The sequence below is a fragment of the Gadus morhua genome, chromosome 9, assembly GCF_902167405.1.
Source record: "Gadus morhua chromosome 9, gadMor3.0, whole genome shotgun sequence".
NCBI lineage: Eukaryota > Metazoa > Chordata > Actinopteri > Gadiformes > Gadidae > Gadus > Gadus morhua.
In genome coordinates, this window is record NC_044056.1 from 24,002,023 (window position 1) to 24,027,314 (window position 25,292).

General features: G+C 46.3%; 1 protein-coding gene across 1 annotated transcript; it reads right to left on the reverse strand.

Moving 5' to 3' along the window:
• Positions 1-252: 252 nt before the first annotated feature.
• th (tyrosine hydroxylase) lies at positions 253-24,090 on the reverse strand. The gene is made up of 13 exons (XM_030366605.1): positions 23,721-24,090; positions 22,338-22,541; positions 20,892-21,069; positions 15,757-15,845; positions 14,781-14,848; positions 14,367-14,417; positions 13,280-13,425; positions 12,769-12,904; positions 11,936-12,005; positions 11,614-11,670; positions 11,181-11,276; positions 10,592-10,725; positions 253-1,091 (listed from the first exon to the last, which is right to left on the reverse strand). The coding sequence occupies exons 1-13, from the start codon at positions 23,802-23,804 to the stop codon at positions 932-934; spliced, it is 1,473 nt and encodes a 490-aa protein (XP_030222465.1). The 5' UTR covers positions 23,805-24,090; the 3' UTR covers positions 253-931.
• Positions 24,091-25,292: the final 1,202 nt, after the last annotated feature.

The window sequence follows — 25,292 nt, forward strand, 5'->3', positions numbered from 1 at the left end:
ATGTATTGGTCGATTACTGTAAGAAGATATTTCCATTTTTTTCATTTCTTTAAGTATTCCAAATACATATGCAATCATGGAGACCTGCAGAAAATATTAATTATATTTCTATATCATATACCGTTTATCTGGAAATATAAAGTCATATATGTTGAATACTTTTTCATCGGGTTTTGAAAGCAGATTGCTATTATTCATTTCAGTTCTTGGCGAAAAACTTTTTGGCTTTGTCAAAAACGATTGACAATAAAGTTATTTCCCTTCATTTTTTATTACACATTGACATTGGACAACACAGATTTCAACTTTTGAAATTGAACAAACATTGCAAGCAGTTAAATTCCCAACTCAACAAAAGCATTTTAACTACAGCCGTTTTTCTTTTAAATGAACTCATCATAATTAAAAGGTATATTTTGTTTAAGTTTAATAATATACTCTGATTAATGAAAGCGCCACATACTCTGTTATTTTAATACATTCATGATCACATTTTGCCATTGATTAGCTCAGGGTCTAACAGAAACCGTAACAACAAAATGGAATACACTCTGAAGGAAATCTGATGAGAAAACCCTTCGTCTCCTCAAACCCATGGAGGCATGAATGCACGTGGTGACACGGGGCCCACAGGGGCCCACTCAGCTTTACAACACTTTCATTCTCATGGCTCTAGTGGACGGACTGAGAACGGGGAGGAGCACAGAGAACCAGATGAACACGGGGCACATGTGTCCACCAGGTGGAGGCGGGGGACAGGGGGGCCGCGGCTGTGTGTGTGTGTGTGTGTGTGTGTGTGTGTGTGTGTGTGTGTGTGTGTGTGTGTGTGTGTGTGTGTGCGTGTGTGTGTGCATGCGTATGTGTGTGCTGTATGGCTCATGCATTTGTGTAGGGTAGGTTGGTGTGTCTGACGTGTTTGTGTGCGCGGACATCAGGGCAACACACTCAGGGCGTCTGTCAGGATCTTCAGGTCGTCCTTCACGGAGTCCAGACCTCCCCGGATCTTCAGCGGGTTGTCGAGCACCTCCACGCTGCTGGTGTAGGGGTCATAGCGCACAGAGAAGGGCCGCTTGATGCCCGCCACGTACGCCCTGGTGGTCACACACACGGACCAACTCAACACAATGAGGGTGGGCGGTAGTCTCACAGATCCCATTTCAGATGACTAATCTACAATCCGATTGCAGCCCAGGTCTGGGTGAAGACTAATCTACATCCGACGGCAGCCCAGGTCTGGGTGAAGACTAATCTACAGTCTGACGGCAGCCCAGGTCTGGGTGAAGACTAATCTACAGTCGGACGGCAGCCCAGGTCTGGGTGAAGACTAATCTACAGTCTGACGGCAGCCCAGGTCTGGGTGAAGACTAATCTACAGTCTGACGGCAGCCCAGGATTGGGTGAAGACTAATCTACAGTCGGACGGCAGCCCAGGACTGGGTGAAGACTAATCTACATCCGACGGCAGCCCAGGTCTGGGTGAAGACTAATCTACAGTCGGACGGCAGCCCAGGACTGGGTGAAGACTAATCTACAGTCTGACGGCAGCCCAGGTCTGGGTGAAGACTAATCTACAGTCTGACGGCAGCCCAGGTCTGGGTGAAGACTAATCTACAGTCTGACGGCAGCCCAGGTCTGGGTGAAAGGGCAGTTTCTTTATCTTCGTTTTTTGAGTCAACCCATCATGTTGCTGGAAGCGGAGATCTGGTATTGGCAATTGACAAAGAATGCAAACTTGGCCAGCACTAGTGAACTGTAAAGAAGGTGTCTGTGAAGGATTCAACACTATGTAGACCGGCCACTGTAGGAATATCTTACTACTATAACAGCAGGCCTGTCGCACCAGTTACTCAAGTTACTCATGTGCCAAGCAGCCTGCAGCTCACACACACATAGCACGCGCGAATGCATACATACACCGCAAGCACGCACATACACATAGCACATACACATCGCATACACACACGCGCATGAATATACATGGAAACGCACACACACACACACACACACACACACACACACACACACACACACACAAACACACGCACGAGCATGCGCACACACCACTTGCAAGACAAAGGCAGCGACACATACACGGAGGCTCACACACACACACACGCACGCGCACACACCGTACTCAAGACAAAAGCAGCGACACACTCACCGGGCTAAGACGTTATGTTTTTAAACATAGCGGCTCCGCCATTGACACACACGCAGGTAAGAACACACACGCACGCTCACACACCGCAGCGACACTCGCCCAGGTAAAACTTTATGTTTTTAAACATAACAGCTACGCCATCGATACACGCGCAGGTAAGAACACACACGCACGCGCACACACCGCAGCGACACTCGCCAACGTATGACGTTATGTTTTTAAACATAACTGCTCCGCCATCGACACACGCGCCCAGGTAAGAACGGACACACCGCAGTGACACACTCGCCCAGGTAAGACGTTATGTTTTAACATAACAGCTCCTCCGTCAAAAAACTCTCCCAGGTAACACGTTCTGTCTATAGACTGTAGAAATTGCGATAAAAGAAGGGAAGACAATTTCTCACCTCGACAAGCAACGGCAGGTCGTTCATTTTGTCATATAAAAACCGTTAAATTCAAACATCACACCGACAGGCATATCAACACATAAGTCACGTGATCTTAAAGAGACAGTGTCCCAATAACACAGAACGAAAACATGTCAATAACACAGTATGGTGAATTATGTCTATAGAGTCCACCACAAGACTGCACTTTGTTGCTAAAATGTAATATAACTCTGTCCTCCTTGAGCCTCCCGAAATGCTTTACACTTTGTTGCTCAAACTTAATATTACTCTTCTCCTTGAGCCTCCCCAAATGTCTTGCGGTATTGATATCTCCCCCTCCCCCTTGCGGTTTTAGTTGTTAGATTTTTCTGATGTTTTGTGTGTATGCTATGTGTGACTGCCTGTCTTGGCCAGGACACTGGACGAGATGTTTAATCTCAATGATGATTATTGTTGATTATTGTTGGGAGCGCACCGGATCTGGTCTGGGGGGATTTGGTCTGATTGCGGGCACCTGCTCGCAATCAGGGAGACCAATCAGGGAGTGTGTATTTATGTGCCTGCTTTGTCTTGTAATGGCAAGGTTCGGGAGCAGAGAGACAGGGGCGATCGCCGCCAGAGATCGCCTGGAACGCACCCTGTGACCGCTTTGAGCGGAGTTATGATTTACGTTTAACGACTTGTGTTTTGTTGGACTTCTGAACGATCGAAATAATCAGGCTGTTCTCCGTGAGCTCTCCTCCAGAGGAAGCAGCGGTGAACCCAGAGGGGCAGGAGCCGTGGCCCACATCCATGTCCCGAAGTTGGGGGAGGCGGACGACGCTGAGGCCTTCCTAGAGACCTTCCAGGGAGCCGCCGAGGTCTCTAGTTGGCCTCGTCAGGAGTGGGCTCACCGTCTCCTGCCACTCCTGACGGGGGAGGCCAAGCTCGCAGCCCACAGTCTGCCGGCCGGGGCCCAACGAGACTACGACACCGTCGCCAAGGCCATCCAAATCCGGCTAAGCTTAAATCCCGAGGAACATCGTCCGCTTCACCGGTGCCCCGTCTCCTCCCCACGGTCCCGGCGAGGCGTACAGTATCCCGGTGGGGATACAGCGGGGTACGTACCAGGCGCTTTTGGATTCGGGCTGCATGCAGACCATGATCCATCAGCGCCTGGTGCGGTCCGAGGCATTGGTGGAGGCATCTAGCGTTCCGGTGAGGTGTATACACGGGGATGTTCTGTATCCCCTATGTATCTTGGTCCCTATTGAAATTCGTTATGGGGGGAAAAAACATAGAGTCATGGCGGCGGTTGGTTCAAGCCTCACGCATCCCCTGATTCTAGGGTTGGATTGGGCTGGGTTTCCCAGGCTGTTAGGGGGACTACGGGGTTGCAGACACGACAGGTAGGGACATGTAATTCGGGTGCTGTGTTCTGTGCCGATGCGGGGGCGTCCGACGCTGTTCAGGGAGGATTTCCTGCTCGAGCAGTCTTGTGATGCTACCCTACGCTCAGCCTACGACCAAGTGATAGCCATTGATGGTACTCGGGTACAGCCAGACGCAGTGCTGACTCACCAATACTTTGTGGTGGTTAGGGATAGGCTTTATCGGATGGGTCGTGACTCCCAGAGTGCGGAGGTTGTCACCCAATTGCTGGTTCCCAGGAGCCGCCGGGAAATGGTTTTCCAGGCAGCGCATTATAACCCAATGGCGGGCCATTTGGGGTACGATAAAACAATCAGTCGGATACCATCACACAAGCGTTTCGGGCGGAGGTGCGCAGGTGGTGCGCCTCCTGTCCCCATTGTCAGTTGGTGAATCCCTCGGCCGTCCCCAGGGCTCACTTGTGGCCCCTTTCCCTGGTAGAAGCCCCCTTCGACCGCATTGCCATGGACATTATCGGGCCATTAGAACGTTCTGCACAGGGGTATTGATTTGTGTAAGTCCTGATCGACTACGCAACCCGATACCTGGAAGCAATTCCGTTGCGCAACATCTCCGCGAGGAGTGTTGTGCAGGCATTGTTTCATGTCATATCGCGGGTGGGAATCCCGATGGAGATTCTAACTGATCAGGGCAACAATTTCATGTCACGCACGATTAGGGAACTTTATGGGTTGTTGAAGGTCAAGGCCATCCGCACGAGCGTCTATCACCCAGCCACGGACGGCTTGTGTGAGAGGTTTAACCAGACTTTAAAGTCCATCATCCGTAAGTTCGTACACAAGGATGCTCGAAATTGGCATCAATGGCTAGACGTGGATTACGAGGTAGTGCCCATGTGCGGTCGGACAGGGGCGAAAACAAACAGACATGTCACATCAACCTCCTTACAAGGTGGAACGATGTGGCCCCTGTCGCGTTCGCGACGACGCTAACGGAGAAAGAGGACCTCGGACCAGAAGTCCCTGCTCCAGGCGCCAACTCTCCGGTCGGTCGAGGGGAGGATCTCTTGGTGAGTCCAGCGGAGGCGTTGCCAGCCTGCAACTCCAGTTCGCCGACGTGTTTTCGCCCCTGCCCGGTTGCACCCCGTTAATCACTCATGACATCGAGAGGCAACCTGGGTTAACAGTGCGGACACGCCCCTACAGGCTGCCCGTCCACAAACAAGACGTGATGCGGCGCGAATTGGCAAAATTGATGACATCGTCATCTATGGTGACACGTGGGGGCAGCATGTGCAGCGGGTGGCGGCCGGCATTCAGTCGCTGAGACGGGCGGGGCTCACGGCCAACCCGAAGAAGTGCGTGATCGAATGGAGGGAGATCCAGTATCTGGGGTACCACCTGGGGGCAGGGAAGGTCCGGCCGCAGGTCTGTAAGACCATGGCGGTCGCCGCCTCTTCTCGGCCCAGGACCAAGAAGGAGGTGAGGCGGTTCCTTGGGCTGGCAGGGCACTACCGGCAGTTTGTGCCGCACTTCCCGGACACAGCCAGCCCCTCGACCGACCTCACCCAGATACAGTCCGACCGACCTCCCCTAGATACAGTCCAGTGGTCGGAGCCATGTCAAGTGTCGTTTGAGGCTATTAAAACAGCCCTCTGCGGGGAAGTGGTCCTGTGTGCTCCTAACTTTAATCTCCCTTTTTCCCTGCAGACAGACGCGTCGGACAGGGGGTTGGGCGCGGTCCTGACCCAGCAGGTGGAAGGGGCCGACCGACCGGTGCTGTACCTGAGCCGCAAACTGTCAGACCGGGAGGGTCGGTACAGCACGATGGAGTGTCTCGCCATCTAATGAGCGGTTGGCGCCCTTCGATAATACCTGCTGGATTGCGCATTCACCCTCTAGTCCGACCATGCCCCCCTCCAGTGGCTCCACCGCATGAAGGATGTCAACGCGAGGATTACGCATTGCAACGCGAGGTTGCAATGCGTGGTACCTCGCATTGCAACCCTTCAATTTCCGGGTTGTGCACAGGCCTGGGGCGCAGATGGCCGTGGCGGACTTCCTCTCCCGTGCCAGGGGGGGGGGGAGTGAGTTGGCGGCCGGATGTGTCCCCAGCCTGTGTCGGACGGAAAAATTGGAAAAGCAAACCTAGAGTCCAAGCGCACTGTGACCTTGTTACAATAGTATACTACACTTTCCATTGAACAATTACCCCTGTTACGATAAATTGACTAATTTTATAATGTAATCAAATGCTCACACACTAGCTGCTTTCAGACACACGTGTAAGTCCTGATATTCTACTGATGGGCCGTATGTGTGAACAATATATCCTGTCATTTGTACCCTGATAATCTCCTGAATAATAATACCCCTGAGGTAGTATTTTCTCCGTAGAAAATGTAAATGAGGAGTAGAAAGTCGGTATTTCTCACACCACTTCAGTGGGTGTGTTTATGACGCTTCTTGATGTCATCGAGTGGCCCCCTAAATGAGCCTGTTGCCTTTTTGTTTGCTGAATGGTTGAAAAATATTTAAATTTTGGCACTGCCTTTAAGAGTAATTTGTGGTGAACGAATGTTATACATTGTAAAATTATAGGCAAAATATTATATTATGTGCTCAGAAATTTGTTACATTATCTGCTACATAGTCAGCTTATTGGAAGGCAAGGTTGCAGACTGTTCACCAGCCACACTATAGCCTACTGGTGGTAATATACAGTAACTAGAACACAGACTCACTGAACTAAGGCAGTGAGGACCAAGTTCACAGGAGGAGCAGCAGTGAGGAAACATTGGAAGAAAAACCCACCTCATCCACCAACAGAAACACTACAGCCCACAGAGGCAGTTCCAGGCCCCGCCTGAGTCGGGTGCTGTGGGCTCTCAGCACCTTACTCCAGTGTCCCCGGTCATTCACTGAGAATTGGGCTGTATTAAATAAACCCCGTCTGGGCAGACGTTCGCTGCTATTCTCCCAACTCAGGAAACGTTATGGGACCGCAGAGAACAGAGGCACAACACTAGGAAAGGGTTAGCCTTCTCTGATGACACTATAACCTTCATCTAGAACACAAAATCGACCTTACAAAGGGCTTTAAGCACAAAATAAATGTTATAAAATCAACAGGTTTAAAAAAAATACAGAATAATAATAGAGAAATAAAGGAAACTAGAACTGCAAGCAGTTATGCAGGGGTCCAAGAGATGTGCATTTCGCCGGCACAACGCGACAAGAAATGTGCATTTCGCCGGCACAACGCGAAGCAAGTATTCAAAACGCTACCGTGAACAACTTGTGGATATAAAGGTTTTGACTGTGAGAGGTTCGGTGTGGGAGTTTCGGCCCCAAACGCATTTTCCGCTACCGTTTAGTCGTCGCCGGTTGGATCAAAATAGTTTTTACTGATTTGCAACGCGAAACATATATTCCAAACGCTACCGTTTCGTCAACGATGGTCGGATCAAAATAGTTTGCTGATTTGCTGATTTCTTGTCGTGTGCGTCTGAAGATGTCGTGTGCAAAGTTTGGTGTCAATTGGGCAAGAAATGTGGGAGGAGTAGCGAAAAGTCAGTTTAGCTGTTTTCACGATTTTGCATAAAGAAAATACTGACGCAAATGGGCCTGGCCTATGCCTGGCCTATGCAGCTGACTCCAATGAATCGGTCCGTATAACGTTTTTGACTGTGGGAGCTTTGGTGAGGGAGTTATAGCCTAAAACGCGTTTTCAGAACATTCCATTGGCCAAATAGGAGACATACAATGTCGTCGTTTTTTGGCGCCGCCTTGTGGCGTAATTTTCCGAAAGAGAATTATCCTTTGCCAAATAACTCCCGCCCACATTAATAATTCTTGGCCATATTTTCTATATAGACTCGGGTTTGCCCCTTGATGGTTTCCTTATAGTTTGAAGAACATTCCTTGGGCCAATTAGAAGATATACAATTTCGTTGTTTATTGCGCCCCCTAATGGCGATATTTTCCGAATTTTTTATCGAACGGCATTAAGGTTAGCAGCAACATGTGTGTTAAATTTGGACTCGATCCGATGTCTAATTTATCGTTTCGTCATCGATGGTCGGATCAAAACAGTGTTCCATGATTTATTTCCGTGTGCGTCTGATGATGTCGTGTGCAAGGTTTGGTGTCGATTGGTCAAAAAAAGTGGGAGGATTAGCGAAAATACAGTTTAGCGGTTTTCGCGATTTTGCGAAAAAATATTATAGACGCAAATGGGCGTGGCCTATGCCAAAAGATGCAGCAGACTCCAGTGAATATGTGGGTACAAGTTTTTGACTGTGGGAGGTTCGGTGTGGGAGTTATAGCCCCAAACGCGTATTCCTTGGTATAGCGCCACCTAGGGACCGGCGTGTCTGGATTTTGTTATCTGAGTAGCGGTGCCGATTCTGGATCTAGCCATGCAATTGGCGCGTGTGCACCATTTACGGTTTGGGCTGTGGTTCCACTTTCACGGGGAGGTAGAATAATAATCCTTACAAAACCAATAGGGATCCAACCTGTTGGCTTGGACCCCTAATAAGAAAAATCCTTACAAAAACAATAGGGATCCAACCTGTTGGCTTGGACCCCTAATAATAATAATAGGAAGAAAAATCCTTACAAAAACAATAGGGATCCAACCTGTTGGCTTGGACCCCTAACTAGAACTGCAAGCAGTTATGCAGGGGTCCAAGAAATGTGCATTTCGCCGGCACAACGCGAAGCATGTGTTCAAAACAAATGGGCGTGGCCGATGCCAAAAGATGCAGCTGACTCCAGTAAATCTGTGCGTATAATGTTTTTGACTGTGGGAGCTTCGGTGTGGGAATTATAGCCCAAAACGCGTTTTCAGAACAATCCATTGGCAGAACATTCTTAGGAGATATATTATTTTGTCGTTTCTTTGCACCCCCTTGTGGCGAAATTTTCCAAAGACAATTTTCCTTTGCTAAATAACTCCCGCCCACATTAATAATTCTTGGCCCTATTTTTTATATAGACTCGGGTTTGCCCCTTGATGGTTCTCTTATAGTTTGAAGAACATTTCTCTGGCCAATTGGAAGCTATACAATTTCCTCGTTTATTGCGCCCCCTAATGGCGAAATATTCCGAATTTTTTATTGAACGCCATTAAGGGTAGCACCGACATGTTTCTAAAATTTGGACTTGATCCGATGTCAAATTTTGGTATTTTTTGAATTTTTGCGTTTCGACGTAAAACGTAGCTAATAAACCAATATTCCAAACGCTACCGTTTCGTCGTCGAAGGTCGGATCAAAAAGTGTTCCATGATTTATTTTCCTGTGCGTCTGAAGATGTCGTGTGCAAAGTTTTATGTCAATTGGTCAAAAAATGTGGGAGGAGTATGGAAAAGACAGTTTAGCGGTTTTCGCGATTTTGCGGAAAAAAATTATAGACGCAAATGGGCATGGCCTATGTCAAAAGATGCAGCAGACTCCAGTGAATATGTGGGTACAAGTCTTTGACTGTGGGAGGTTCGGTGTGGGAGTTGTAGCCCCAAATGCATTTTCCCTTGGTATAGCGCCACCTAGTGACCGGCGTGTCTGGATTTTGTTGTCTGCATAGTCTTGTCTAGTCATAGTCGTGTGTGCACCATTTACGGTTTGGGCTGTGGTACCACTTTCTTGGTAGGAAGTATAATAATAATAATAATAATAAGAAAAATCCTTACAAAAACAATAGGGATCCAACCTACCTGTTGGCTTGGACCCCTAAAGAATCCTTACAAAAACAATAGGGATCCAACCTGTTGGCTTGGACCCCTAATAATAATAATCCTTACAAAAACAATAGGGATCCAACCTGTTGGCTTGGACCCCTAATAATAGGAAAAATCCTTACAAAAACAATAGGGTTCCAACCTGTTGGCTTCGACCCCTAATAAAGTTTTAGTAAATTCAGGAAAGACTCTCAGATAAATAGGAAGGGACTTAAAAGAGATCATTGGTGGTTTCTAGGGGCTACTAGTTTTCCCAGAGCACCATTTGATGTGCAGTATTGTTCACCTGCGTTGGCAATGCAAATGTTTATTTCTCATGCCAATAACGCTTTTTTGAATTGAATTGAATTGAATTGTATTGATAAGAGAGAGAGAGAGAGAGAGAGAGAGAGAGAGAGAGAGAGAGAGAGAGAGAGAGAGAGAGAGAGAGAGAGAGAGAGAGAGAGAGAGAGAGAGAATTAGACAGAATGAAATAGAAAGAGAGACAGAGGCAGAGTGAAATAGACAGTGTGAAATAGACAGAGACAGAGACAGAGTGAAATAGACAGAGAGACAGAGACAGAGTGAAATAAACAGAGACAGAGAGAGGCAGAGATAGAGAGAGAGAGAGAATTCCCAGCAGTGTAGTAGGTGTGTGTCTGTCGATACCTCCCTCCCTCCCTCTCTCTTTCACGCTCCCTCACTCTCTGTATCCCTCTGTTTATCCCTTTCCCTCTTTGTCCCTCTCCCATATACCAAATCACATTATGGGTAATATAATGTGGATAATGCACTTTGTGTGTGTGTGTCTGCTTGCATTTGTATGTGAGTGTGTGTGTGTGCGTCTGTGTTTATGCATGCTTCCCTGCATGTGTGTGGGGGTTTATGTCTTCTATGTGTGTGTGTTTGTGTCAGTGCGCGTGTGTATGTGTTCTCGTCTCAGCACCTGAGCTTCTCTTTGGCGTCTAGAAAGCTTTCAGAGACAAAGTAGACGGACTGGTAGTTCTGGTCCTGGTAGGGCTCCACCGAGGCGGCGTCCGGCTCGAACACCCTCCTCTCGGGGTCCTCCGACAGGGAGTGCTGCAGGCGAGGAGAACAGTTATGATGAACTAAACACAAGCAAATAGAGGAGCAGATGACCTGTGCGATGGGGTCGGGACAGGATATAGCATGGTAGTTTGGTGGTTCTGGACGTTTGACTCCCGGGCCAAAAGTTCTGGGTTTGTCCCCCAATGGCTGCCAGCATACTTCAGCAGGATGATGCCTCTACCTGTCCTGAATGACATGATCGAAGTTCACTGTAAATGTCTTCCTAAGAACAATACAGCACTTCTCAATAGCGGGATGAGGTAGTGACTAGGGAGGGAGGAGATTGTTGGGACGTTGGTTGTCTTTCTTTAGTTTCAGGAAGTCGATCTCTTTGGCTCTTCGCTGCTCGTTCTCTTTACAACTCACGGATGTTACCTACAGCAGCTTTAAGAGGAAGTGGCGAGGAGATAGAAGAGAAGAAGACAGGCGTAGAGAAGGGGACATACCACTAGCTCTCCGTAGGAAGACAGGAGTCCGGCGCCGTACGCTTTAATCTCTCCATTCTGTTTACACAGGCCGAATTCCACGGTGAACCAGTACAGCTGAGAAAGAAAACATCACGCTACTGACTGAGAGAACATCACCCTCAGAGGCTACTGACTGAGAGAACATCACGCTCAGAGGCTACTGACTGAGAGAACATCACGCTCAGAGGCTACTGACTGAGAGAACATCACGCTCAGAGGCTACTGACTGAGAGAACATCACGCTCAGAGGCTACTGACTGAGAGAACATCACGCTCAGAGGCTACTGACTGAGAGAACATCAAGCTCAGAGGCTACTGACTGAGAGAACATCATGCTCAGAGGCTACTGACTGAGAGAACATCATGACAGAGGGGCGGAGGCCGTCTGTACAGCCATGTGTTGTGTACTCACTGTGGACAGCTTCTCTATGTCCTCATCCGACGCCCCCAGTGAGGCCAGACCGATGTTCTACACACAGGAACAGTTAACAGCATGAGCCGCTGAAGCATTAGATTGAAGCATGTTCTACATGAAACATTTTCGGAAATCATTAAAGCTAATCAATGAAAATGAATGCAGTCAACAAAATAAATACAGTCTGTCATATTTCTATATATAAGATATATGACGGACGTCTCGTTATTTGGCAATAAAGTAAGACTGAATGGTTGAGAGGCTGAGGCAAAGACACTGATACCAAGTGTCGTATTATGGACCAGGATCTAGATATTACCTGGGAGAACTGGGCAAAAGTCCTGCCAGCCAGCATGGGGATGTGACCCAGAAGCTCATGTATGCAGTCCCTGAAATACAAACACACACACACACACACACACACACACGCGGAGACACACACACACACACACACACACACACACACACACACACACACACACACACACATCAGATTAATCAGATATCAACATGAGAACAGTGAAATCCGCGAGCTGCTGACCCTCATGGGAGAGAAGGTGATGCAGTTGCATTTAACGAAGACGGGGAAAGATGGTGTGATCTACGAGAAAATACCAGAGGAACTTTCCTTACGAGGCTTTCGTTGGTATTAAAAACAAGTGGTCAGCAAAGTAAGGTATATGTTGGCATTTTTCCACTTGTATATAGTTAATCGCGTGTAAAAAATAATTGGAGTATGCAAATTATTCTAAAGAGGTTTACTCTCCGTGCGTAGCCCTCCTCCTCCAGTGACCCAAGAAAGCCGGCTCCGTGACGAAGGGGGATTTCATTTTACCCCCTCGGTTTTACTCCGGCAAGACAGCGACATTGCAGGGCTAATGTATCGTAGCCAGAGAGTGGAGCCTCACCAAAAACACTCCCGTCCCCTGGTCTAAATAAAGGATCTACCAGGAGGAAGAAGCAGCCATTTTATATGTTGCTAATGGATGGGACCAGCTAGTGAATGGGACAAACTCGTGGGCGTGACTAGCTAGCGGGCGGAAAAGGTTCAAGGGTTAGGATGATGATGCTGATGATGATGCTGATGATCATGCTGATGAAGATGACGATGGTGGTGTTCGAGGGGTGGGGGTGGCTGAATGGGGTCCTCACGGTTCAGGGGAGTGCATGGGAGAGGAGGAGTGGCGGATGTACTGGGTGCACTGGAACACTCGGAACGCCAGACTGGTCAGGAAGTCTCTGGCCGACAACAAACCAGCCACTGGTCGAACCAGGAACCCCGTACGCTCTGGGGGAGGAAGGGAGAGAGAGGGGGACAGAGGGGAAGAAAGAGAGAGGGGGATAAATAGAGGGGAAGTGAGAAGGAGGGAGGGGGGACGAGGTGGGGAGGTGGAGGGAGACCACCAGGAAAGAAGAATAAAAAGAGAATTTGGGATTTTTTTTATAATTTCTATTCTACATAATATATATGTACTTATATATATATAAATACAGTATATGTATATAGACACGTATGTATATACATATATATATATATATATATATATATATATATATATAGACATGTATAAACATTAATATCTATGTACTGTATATACAAATAGATGCATATACATATATCTATGCATATGTATATGTTGGTGTTGGCCTTCTATAAGTCTACCTCTGAGGAAGCGTGACACGTCTTCCAGCTGGGGGATGTTGTCTGGGCTGTAGCCGCAGTGTTTCTCCAGCAGCTGGAAGGCCTCTAGGTGCTCACTGCAGGCGTGGCTGTTGTACAGCTCCCTCAGGGTCACGTACACCTCCCGCCTGGCCAATCACACACAAGCATGAGTCACGTACATCGACCTCCTGGCCAATCACACACAAGCATGGGGTCCTCAGGCTTTGTGTTCAACATCAGACAAGAGGCTAGAAGACAGACTTCAGGGATGGGATCCCCAGTTCATTATAGTTCATAGTTATCTGTACTGTCTGTGGTATACTGAGTACTTTCTGTTTAATACCATTTAATTTCTGTTTAATACCGTCTATTGTCTATTTTATACAGAGCACTGTCTTTGGTATACTATGTACTGTCTTCGGTATACTGTGTCTGTTTTATACTGTGTACTGTCTGTTTTATACTGTCTACTGTCTGTTTTATACTGTGTACTGTCTGTTTTATACTGAGTACTGTCTGTTTTATACAGAGAACTGTCTTTGGTACTGTGTACTGTCTGTTTTATACAGATAACTGTCTTTGGTATACTGTGTACCGTCTGTTTTATACTGTGTACTGCCTGTTTTATACAGAGTACTGTCTGTTGTATACTGATTATTGTCTGTTGTTTATTGTGTATAGTCTCTCTTGCATACAAAGTACTGTCTTTTGTATACTGTGTACTGTCTGTTTTATACTGTGTACTGTCTATTTTATACTGAGTACTGTCTGTTTTAAACTGTGTTTTATACTGAGTACTGTGTCTGCTTTTTACATTTTTTTACAGAACATGTGTTAATGTAATGTAAATTGAATGGACAATAAAGTTATCTTTTCTGATCTCATGTGTTTACTCCATCTTGCCCGACGTTACAATAGGAAGGGCGCCGAGAGGGAGGACACTTTGGGGTTTTAGGTACACCATTTTCCTCTTTCTGCTCAAATCTGCCATTCAGCTCAGAGGTCTATTTAGGCTGTTTAGCTGTGTTCACTTTTAGCAAAAAACTGGTTCACAGCAGAGAAATGATGAGCAGGGAGCCAAACTCACCAGGTCCCGATCTCCTCCTCTGTGTAGTCGACCCTGGGTATCACGCTGCCGCTGCAGGGACGGAGAGAAACAAGTTTTAATAACACGGTACCCAACAGTAGTGAAGTTGCATCAGACGTTTTTGCTCCCCCAATGTTGTTTTGATCAAATTACCCTTTCAATGAAGTCACATGGTCGCAAGTCGCATGTATTTGTTTGACTGCTGGCCATTGCTATGCAGTCAAATATGAGAAACTAAAGACTAAATCCAACCAGATTGTATCAAAACAAAGATGGGTGTGCAACACTGTCTGAACGGCCACTTACAGTCCTTGGAAAGTGATTGGTTAGCCCAGTTTGAGTCACTTCAGTCTGTCAAAAGAGATAATTCCAGATGGAGAACTCTGATGTTACTGTAGGGAGCTAACGTCTTACTGCCTGTATCTGAAGGCGATTTCCCCAATCATCTTCCTCCTCTGTCTGTACACAGGGTCAGAGAAGCCCTGCAAGAACAAACAGGGGTTTACTGGAGGAAAACTAACACAGGAAGAGGTAGGGATTAGACAGTGAGATTAGAGACAGGTCATTAAGGAGCTGGCAGGGGTTAGACAGTGAGTAAAGAGACAGGTCATAAAGGAGCAGGCAGGGGTTATACAATGAGTACAGAGACAGGTCATAAAGGAGCCGGCAGGGGTTAGACAGTGAATACAGAGACAGGTCATCAAGGAGCAGGTAGGGGTTAGACAGCGAATACAGAGACAGGTCATCAAGGAGCAGGTAGGGGTTAGACGGTGAATACAGAGACAGGTCATCAAGGAGCAGGTAGGGGTTAGACAGTGAATACAGAGACAGGTCATTAAGGAGCCAGCAGGGCTTAGACAGTGAATGCAGAGACAGGCCATTAAGGTGATGGAAAACTGTTTAATTTACTTCTAATTGTGTTATTAAGGGTTATCAAAGTGTGTATTAACTTGCAATCTCACACAATCTTCCTTCAGTTCCTTCAAGATGATTTAGTAGGTGGGAGTCTAATCCTCGTTGCTAAGTAACCATATGGATGACCAAGTCATACACTCACATGACCAGGACACTGACTAATTACCAAATTTCCCTCCACACTCACGGCAGCTAGGTACGATCACAGTTTGAGACTTTGAGAAAGGACAAACTAGAGAAAACAGTGTGGGGGAATCAGACCATGTGTCCATAATCCTAAAAAATAGTTCATTCGCTGACTTTAAGTTGTCAGTATACTTTTTTGTTCCAGATTTCTGGTAGTTAATACGCCCCTCTGTGCAGTTACATCCACAATCCTAGAAGAGGCCTAAGTCCCATACACATTTTATTACTTGATTACATATATATATATATATATATATATATTTACAGACACATATATGAGGAGACTTACAGGATGGTCTTGATCCAAGTCGGGATCAAATTTGTTCACCAGGTGATGACATTTGTCCAACTCTGCTATTTGCTTTGGAAACCAGTGAACTAGATTATAGGAGAAAAACCCATGCATTAAAAACCAAGTCAGTTAATGTTTATTTTTAAATGTTTGATTAATAACACAAGACCTGTGTAGGATTTGTTGAGAAAATTGTCCTCTATCACAGGTGTGAAGGTAAGCCTGACAATAGGATATTAAGGTACGAAAACACCAAACGCGTATCCCGCGTACGATGCGTATAAAATCGGCAATTTTTCCATAGGGAACCATTGGTTTACGCGCGCATGAGCTGCGTACACGCGTTACATGCGCTAAAGCAACATTTTACCTATGGCGAGTGGATAGTGCCAGGATTCCCTGGAGAAGGATAACAACGTGTGAAATGAACGTGTGGAGAAGCTACGCCGCCGCCGTGTAGAGAGGATATGCACGCCGCCGCCGTTGGGACTGGGGTTCGATTCCCAGTCTATATATATAATTTTTTCTTCATTATTTTCTGATATTAATATATCCAATGACTTGTTGATGAATAAGTTGATGACATTTTATAAAAAAAGTTTTTATGTGTCAAAAAGACATACTGTTTTAAAACAGATCTCAAAAATGTTTTGATGATTGTATGGGCATGATGTCACTTCATAGGGCAGAGGGGTATTCCACAAAGCCGGTTTTATCACATAACCGGGCAAATTAACCCAGGGTTTGCGGTAACCCTAGGGTTTCCGTTCCAAAATGAACACGGTATGTTAGTTACTATAGCAACATATGCTCTGAATCAAACCTGGTCGGACCAGGTTTTGTGCAGGTTAAGGCCCCGTCCACACGAAGCCGAAACGGGCGAAACCGTTACGGTTTCGATCTATCCGGTTTCGAAGTATCTCCGTAAAGACGAAGCCAAGCGAAACCGGATAGATCTGTAGAAACGCTGTAGTAAACATTCCAGGCCCATAAGGGGCGCTGCTTCTGGTACACAAATCCAGAAGAAGAAGAGGCGAGCATGCGCATAAAGGCTGCCCCCCGAACCACTAACAACACAAACAAACAGCTCTTCTACGATGGCGAACTAGATTCTCAATAAATAATGGCTTAGCAACCCAACAAGGGACATGATATGCTGCAGAACGATTTACAAGCTTGTAGTCCGCCATCATCTTTTGTGTTGTGATTTCTGAGACTCCGCGGGCTTAAGAGCCATTGGCTAGGGGGTCGAGGGGTGGGGCGATGACGTCATGGTTTGCGGTTTCAGACGGTTTCAGGCGTCCACACGAAACCAAAACGAAACCGGATAGATTTGAAACCACCTCCGAGGGTGGTTTCAGAAGTTTGCGGTTTCGGTCAGCGGATTCGCCGGCTTCGTGTGGACGGAAGGCCGAACCGTACAAGACCTTTGCGGTTTCGCCATGAAATCGGCTTCGTGTGGACGGGGCCTAAGTTTGGAACATAACCCGGTTTTGGGGATTTAAAGCTGCGTTCACCGCGGATTCCATGTGTTCACAATGGCATGCCCTTTTGATGAGAGCCCTGTTGATACCGGAGCGCCAATTATTCGTGCAATCCACTGGGAGAGATTTATAAGACCACGGCTATATCCGGATGACTTTTTGCTGGAGAGAAACAGATTCTCACGCAAATCTTTAATATATTTAAATAGCCTTCTCTCTAGTTCAGGCGTTCTCACGGCGACGTAGGGTAGCAGGCGTCTTAGTGGCGACGAACTTATCCACACGTCGAGAGAAGACGTACATTTTAGCTGTGTTCGAAATCGTTCCCTATCATGGATGTAGTGCACTAAATAGGGTGCACGCCATTTTGTAGGGTGTTCGAATTCTCAGTGGTCCACTATATAGGGCACTATATAGTGGACATAAAATAGGGTACATACGATGTACCCTAAATGTTTCTCCCGTATACCACAATGCAATGCGGGCGTGTTTTTCCGGAGGAGAAGAAGAAGCTGAATAACCGCGAAAACGAATACATTTAATGATGGAGTCTCCGGCTTTCGTATAGAAATGTCAACAATTTATTTGGGATTTAACATAGAACATTTAACATTCAAAATTAGTTTAAGAAAACTTGAACAAGGAAATGTAACATTCAACATCATTACAACCCCCAGCTTTCCTCGTGAGTGCCCGGTTTGTTTACATGATGTGGGCGCATCTGTCTGCGTCACACAAATACCCGGCGCATTTACTGACGCAAATGACGTTTAGAAATGTTCAGCGTAGTGTCCGAATTCTCGTTCCCTATTCCCTTTATAGTGCACTATATCATGTACACTATATAGGGAATAGGGAACGAGTGTATAGGGAACGATTTTGAACACAGCTAATGTCTGAATTTCCTTATGTACGTCGCCGTGACACCGCCGCCGGTGGGCGGATCTTCCATGCCGTCGCCGTGACGTCGCTGCTGGTCTCTCGTCTGCAGTCCCAATCAATCCCTTTCAAAATTTCACACGTTCCCACGGCGACGGAGGGTAGGCTGCTCCTTCGCCTCTTCCAGGGAATCCTAAGGTTTGGCACTATCCACTCGCCATATTTACCCGCGTTAGCCGCGTATGAGCCGCGTATATGTACGCGCGTATATATACGCGCGTACATATACGCGTGTACGCGAGGAGTTCAAAAAATTTAACTTTTTACGCTCATACGCATGACGATTAGCCGCGTTGCCCAATCAGCGTTGAGCTTGACCCGACGTCACTGGCAGAGAGTAGTGAGCTTGGACAGAAGCATACGGCCGACATCTTTCTTTATTCTGTGTGGAAATAGTAACATAGTTACGCCATTAAATGCTTTTAGGGAAACATTTTTAGCGAGAAATGTGCATTTTACTTTCATAATGTTCGCTCGGTGAATGTGAAGGATGTTTGGTTTGATAGTTATGACGAAGAGGGAACGCTCCGTTCACTTGCATGGACAGAGTCTCTGGTTACTAAGCAACCTCAACGTCTTGGCGGACTATATATCTGCTGATCAACACTACGAATGCTGGAAACACACCAGACACACCATGTGAAGTTATTTAACCCGATTATTGTTATTTATATCCGAGATTATTTAATCTAACCCGATCTAAACTCTATCACCCAAACACGGCGGCGTTTGGGTTTCCTACCTCGGACTCCAGCGCAGCCACGGCCGACAACTTTCTTTATTCTGGGTGGAAATAGTAACATAGTTACGCCATTAAATGCGTTTATGGAAACATTTTTAGCGAGAAATGTGCATTTTACTTTCGTAATGTTCGCTCGGTGAATGTGAAGGATGTTTGGTTTGATAGTTATGACGAAGAGGGAACGCTCCGTTCACTTGCATGGACATGGACTCATCTAGGCGCGTAGCTGCATAGGACCATTTTTGACACAAAATGGTCAAGCAACATTTTAGCTGCGTTACGCACGTAAATCTTTACGCGGGTACGCGTTTGGTGTGTTCGTACCTTAGACATTAGCCACACAAGGCATGTTCGTCGCATCTGTGATTGTTTGATACAATGCCACAGGCTGCGTCTCCACCATGGTCTCCACTGCCAGTTTTCCTGGGACCAGCCCCGTTTCCGGATATCGAAGGATCTTCGCTCGTAAGATGGTTCGAAAGAGGGATCTTTCGAACCATCGATAATTTCTTCGGAGCGTTTCCCGAAACTCCTCTTAACGTGAACGCGCATTCGCTGCACTCAAGACGATTTTAGGATTGTACCTGTCCACTGACATGGTGCTGAAACAGGCTATGACGCAGGGGGAGACGCAGGAATGTCGGAGGAAAATGGGGTTAAAAAGGGTTAAAATATCTCCCCATCAGGGCCAACCGCAGAGTAGCCTACGAAAAGAATAGATTGCAATAATATGAATGCTAAAGATATTAAAACACAATTGATTAAGCCTAGGCCGACATATATAGCAGTCCTAATCCTGAGCGCATGATCGGGAGGTGGAAGTTGCGCTTTAGATGCCTTCACAAGTCCAGCGGAGGGCTCCAGTTTTCGCCGGCCAAGTCATGCGCTGTGATATGTGTGACAGCTATGTTGCACAACATTGCAGCTAAGGCTGGGGTAGCTTTGGTTGAACCCGAGGACATTGAGGACGATGACGACGAGGAAGATCGGTGTGAGGACGGCCCTCATAACTACGCGGCTGGTTTTCATGCGCGTTGAAGAGTGATTGAGACTTTTTTTTAACCCCCTCCACCCTCCCACATGTCACTAAACATTCCCGTCAACGTGACGGGAATATCCCAGCCTTTTACCTGCCCCTTTGCTTGTTTTTTATAAAAAAAATATTATAATTTTTTTTTTTTTTTTTTTACATTATTTTATGCTACGTTTTATGAGTAGCCTATGTCAGTCTGCACAAATCCCCCCCACTTTCTCTCACACATTTTAAGTGCCCTGCCTGCTCAAACATTTCCTGGACTGTCTCTCTCAAACTAAGAACATAATGGCCTACATTAGGCTCAGACTCACGTGATACACCATTACCAATGCGTTATAATAAAACGCATCCAATACTAGGAATGTCCGCTGGCTACGCCACTGAGGCTATAGTAGGCTAACGAGGCTCTTAGCGTCCTACGAGTACCCTGGAGCACTCGTTAGCTACTCGTGACTCGTGAGCGTTTTTAAGACGTTCGTTACCAAAGATGCTTTCGGGAAACGGTGTGAAAACTGTACGATGCTCTTACGACCCACTCTGCGATCCACTTAGGCTAAAGATGCTTTCGGGAAACGGGCCCATACGTAGGAAGCTTCCTATGGCAGTGTCACGAGTTATTGTGGCGCGTAACCACGTAAACATCTCAGGTTCAGCGTCTTTGTACTGTGGGCAGTGACGTCACTAGGCTATCTTTATAGCTAATTCGATTAAAGAATATCTTTATAAAACAACTAAGTGAAAGAAACATTAGTGGTCAAATAAATGTCCTCAACATAGGACCGAGGTGGGATGTCTCCTATGACTTCCTAAAGATGTATTGAACTATATTAACTTTACTTCAACCTATTTGGGAAACGTCCTCGTAGTGGAGCCCCACCCGATATGAGGGATTTGTGTTGTGGTGGGGTGGTGGTGGAGGAGCCTGCTTTACCTTTTACTTCTTTGGTGGTTCTGACGTCTTCAGCGATCCTCTTGATGGAGCTGATGAGCGTTCCCACGTCGGAGAGGTGCAGTTCGCAGCGGACAAAGTACTCCAGCGCCTCTTGCTGGTCGCGGTTCGCCTTCCCGCTCTGCCGGGTCTCCAGGTGGTGGATCTTAGCCTCAAACGTCTTGACAGATAAAGGAACAACCGGTCTGGTGAGGAAACCATCGCCCTCCTGGCATCAATGAAGCATCCGTTAACAATATCATTTATGAAGAATGATTTAGTGGTGCCGGTTCTACCGAAGAGGATTTAGCCTGTGTGCCACAAACCCAACCTATAGGTAAAGACGGCCAAGAACCAAGGGACCGTTTGAGGACCAATATTCTACCTAAAAGGCAGAATGGATGAGGCTTTCAGAAGGGGATTCAATGTGTGTGTGTGTGTGTGTGTGTGTGTGTGTGTGTGTGTGTGTGTGTGTGTGTGTGTGTGTGTGTGTGTGTGTGTGTGTGTGTGTGTGTGTGTGTGTGTGTGTGTGTGTGTGTGTGTGTGTTAACATGGTGGCCAGTCTACACAGTGTTGATTTGAAACCTTTAACAGTTTACTACTGCTGGCCGAGTTTGTGTTTGCTAATTACACACTTCCAGAGCCCTGCCTCCAGCGATTAGAGAGAAACACATATGAAATGGGAGAAAGTGAATGAGAGAGAGAGAGAGAGAGAGAGAGAGAGAGAGAGAGAGAGAGAGAGAGAGAGAGAGAGAGAGAGAGAGAGAGAGAGAGAGAGAGAGAGAGAGAGAGAGAGAGAGAGAGAGAGAGAGAGAGAGAGAGAGAGAGAGAGAGAGAGAGAGAGAGAGAGAGAGAGAGAGAGAGAGTTGTTTAGGGCCTGCCCAATTGTAAAATGTATTTTAAATTGAAACATGCATTAAAACCAAGGTTTTGCATTTCAGGCAATTTGCATTTAACTAGGTCTGCTCATATACAGAGCACCATCTCATCATCAAATAAAATTGGGCATTAATTTATTGCTGTAGTAGCCCAACCCTAACCCGAAAATAAAATGGTTTGGCACAAATTATTAGCATTTTTGGTTCAATGTTAAGCAAATAAAAGTAAATATGAAAAACATCTGTTTGTTATTTTTTCAGCACATACCATAAACCATAGAAGAGAATAACACTAATATTAATAATCCTTATACGGATTTATCATCAATCATCATTTATAATTTATCACCGTCATCATCACCTCCATCATCATCATCATCATCATCATCATCATCATCATCATCATCATCATGTTATTATTATTATTATTATTATTATTATTATTATTATTATTATATAATAATAATAATATCATAATTTGGGGTTAAACCAAAACATTATTAAAAATTAAACTCTTCTTCAGGTACAAACCAAGGGATCCTAAGAATTAATAACAGAACAGCCCGTATACCTCGAACACCTTGAGGGAGCGCGACAGGGCGGGGATCTTGGAGGACCTCAGTGTGAAGAACACGTTCAGCAGCGCCTTGCCGTTCTCCTCCTCGAACACGATCAGCTCGCTCACGTCCTTCGCCTCTGCCGCAGCGGCTGCCGCCTCACGCCCTTTGCGCGCGTCCTCGATCAGGCTCTGCCGCCGGCCGATGAACCGCGGGGACTGGGGGGAATTAAGGGTTTTGGGGATCACTGAATTTGCGCGTTAAGGCGGGCAAACCATCTCGGGTCTTTGCGCTACTGTCTTGCCCTTATTTTGGACCTCGTGTAGGCCTACGCCTATTGGCCAGGCCGCTGTAACGCTGTGGATACACGATTAAATAAGGCTACAATTGTTTGATGAGCTTTGCTTCGGTCTCATGGTATTATAAATAAATAAAAACTAGCCCAGTAAAATGAAGTTGCAGTGTGGTGAATGATACGGGTGTCGACTTTGAATACGGGTGTCGGTTTGGTAAATCGGTGCGTTGCGTTGATGTTGACTAATGACGTTAATATTAAATAAAGTGATAGCCTATAACCGTCAGTATTAGGCTACGCGCCGTCAGCTCAATTGTAAACTTTAGAGTTTGTAAACTCTGAGCCCACTACCAAAAGGGCCAGGACCCGCAATGTTACTGTTATATGTGCAAATACAAATATTAGTGTTGTGTTCGTCTTAACTCATGTAAGCAACTGACCCATGTTTATCTCATAAACAGCAAACTGAAGCGCTTACAATTATGCCACAGTGCGCATGTGCGCAATGGGGACATTGACACCTACCACAACAAGGTAAAGTTTGGGAATGGTCACAATAAAGTATCCTGTAGAACCAAATGGTTTTAACTGGGCGGCCATCACCCACAATTTATATGTTTTTAACACTGTTAATCACAGGTGCGAAACCACTCGCCATATCTGCATCTGATATGGAAACAGTTCTAGAATATGACCAACATTGGGGAGAGTACTTTACCATGCGTCTTTTGGCGCGGATTGAAATAGGCCTATTGAAGCCTGCAGGGTTATGCAATAAACATACGGAGGAACGCGATCGCTGAGCTGCCCTACCCCAACATTGCATGACACATTAAACTCAACTAGAATCGCAATCATCCAAAATTTGATGTCAACAGACCGAAAACAGTTGGAATGCCTACAGAAAACAGATAGTTAATGTGATAATCACATTATTAGAAATAAACTTGGAGCAACGATTTACAGAGGAACTATTTTTTTGGGAGAATGCTTTTGCAAGTTCGCTGCCCCACCTGCCCATATGGACGGCATGTGCCTTGATGCAATAGCTGCAACTTAAATACAAATTTTGAAATGGATTAGGCTACTAAAGATTTCTTACCGTCACAGAGTCGGACCGCTCCATCTCCGACGCGGCCCGGCGAATGGTCTTCGTCGAGGACGTAGAACTGTTTGAAATCGGCATTTTGAGGGGTTCTTAGTGAGCGTTATGTGAATGTTGTTTATTGTAGAGCGCTGGGTGTATGCGCCTTTGAGTTCAGCGCGGTGCGTTCTCTGAGCGCCTCTGAGTTCAACGCGGTGCTTCCTCTGAGCGCCTCTGAGTTCAGCGCGGTGCGTTCTCTGAGCGCCTTTGAGTTCAGCGCGGTGCGTTCTCTGAGCGCCTTTGAGTTCAGCGTGGTGCAGTGATTCCGTGGAGCGCCTCTGAGTTCAGCGCGTTGCGTCGTTGGATCGTCTTCTCAAGCAGAAGCGCTGCGCTCTCTCTTATTTATATGTTTTTTTTATGGGGACATTTGTTGAAGGTTTCTGACGTCAAGGCATCTGCGCACTTCTCCACCAACCCCAGGTTTCGGTTTCTGATTGAACTATAATTAATCGTTTTGTATTAATTGGCTTATACGTTTTTTATTTTGGCCTCATGCATTTATTCTACTGTATATGCCTACTTATTTTCAGCTTGTATGTTGTGCTAAACAACCCAGGTGTGGTAAACAGGGGTGCGAACAGGACATTTTAGCATGTATTATTGGGTAATTTGAGTTAGTTTCATACAGACAGTATTCGATTTATTATTTACGGAGACATAAGGGCTGGAACGAGAGGGATCCTGTCACATAACCTGGTGGAATAAGGTCTACGTCACGCGGACAGGAGCGGTGAATCAAGCAGTTATCTGAGCGGAACACTTGAGTATCGAGTTGTCATTTACACCGGGGACAATGGGGTCACGTCCCGACCATTTTTTGAAATGGCAGATTTCGTCCCCATGCATTTTTAGAAGCATAGCTTGTTAAATGTCTGCACATTATTTTGTTTCGTCCCCTTTCTGAGCCCTAATGTCATTCAACACTTACACACACAGGGTGTTTTATGGTTCCACGTTCCCGCAACGCAATGTCCACGCAGACGCTTCGACGCAGTCTTGAACGTTTATTGTTCTGCGTCGGGTTTTAGTCAGCGGACCAATCACAGCCCTTGCTGCTGCGCCGCCTCGACGGAAGATTCCCATTTTTGGGAGGCGCACGTCCGGCCCTTGCAGTGGACGCAAGGAGGGTACGCAAGGACGTAAGGGGTCCGTAACCCCCTTGCGTTGGAGGGTTTGTAAGCTTGAAGAAGAGTTGTGTAAACAATCGCTTCCCTTCTCTACAAGTTGCTTTCTACAGCGAGAACGTCCCCAAAATTATGAAGCTCACTGTCGTCACACTGCAGTGTGATATTAGATGGCCTGCATTATTATAACAATTATGTGCGTGCATTTTTTGTAATGGCACAGGACACAAAACTTGTGCAGACCCGGCGGAATGCATATCCAATAATCTGGTCGTATCTTGTTTGCACTATGAAACCTTATTTCCGGGTCGGTGTGCGTTTGTATTGATATGTCAGAAGATTAGGGGCCCTTATTGATACCAACAGCCAATAACTCTGACATGTTTGCCACTTTTTACAGATTAAA

Excerpts from the sequence above, each read along its gene's own strand:
- th (XM_030366605.1), bottom strand. The coding sequence starts at position 23,804 with ATGCCGATTTCAAACAGTTCTACGTCCTCGACGAAGACCATTCGCCGG. Across the intron at positions 13,426-14,366 it reads GAGGAGGAGATCGGGACCTG|GCGGGAGGTGTACGTGACCC; the intron begins GTGAGTTTGGCT and ends GTGATTGGCCAG. Across the intron at positions 12,905-13,279 it reads CGTGTCACGCTTCCTCAGAG|AGCGTACGGGGTTCCTGGTT; the intron begins GTAGACTTATAG and ends TTCCTCCCCCAG.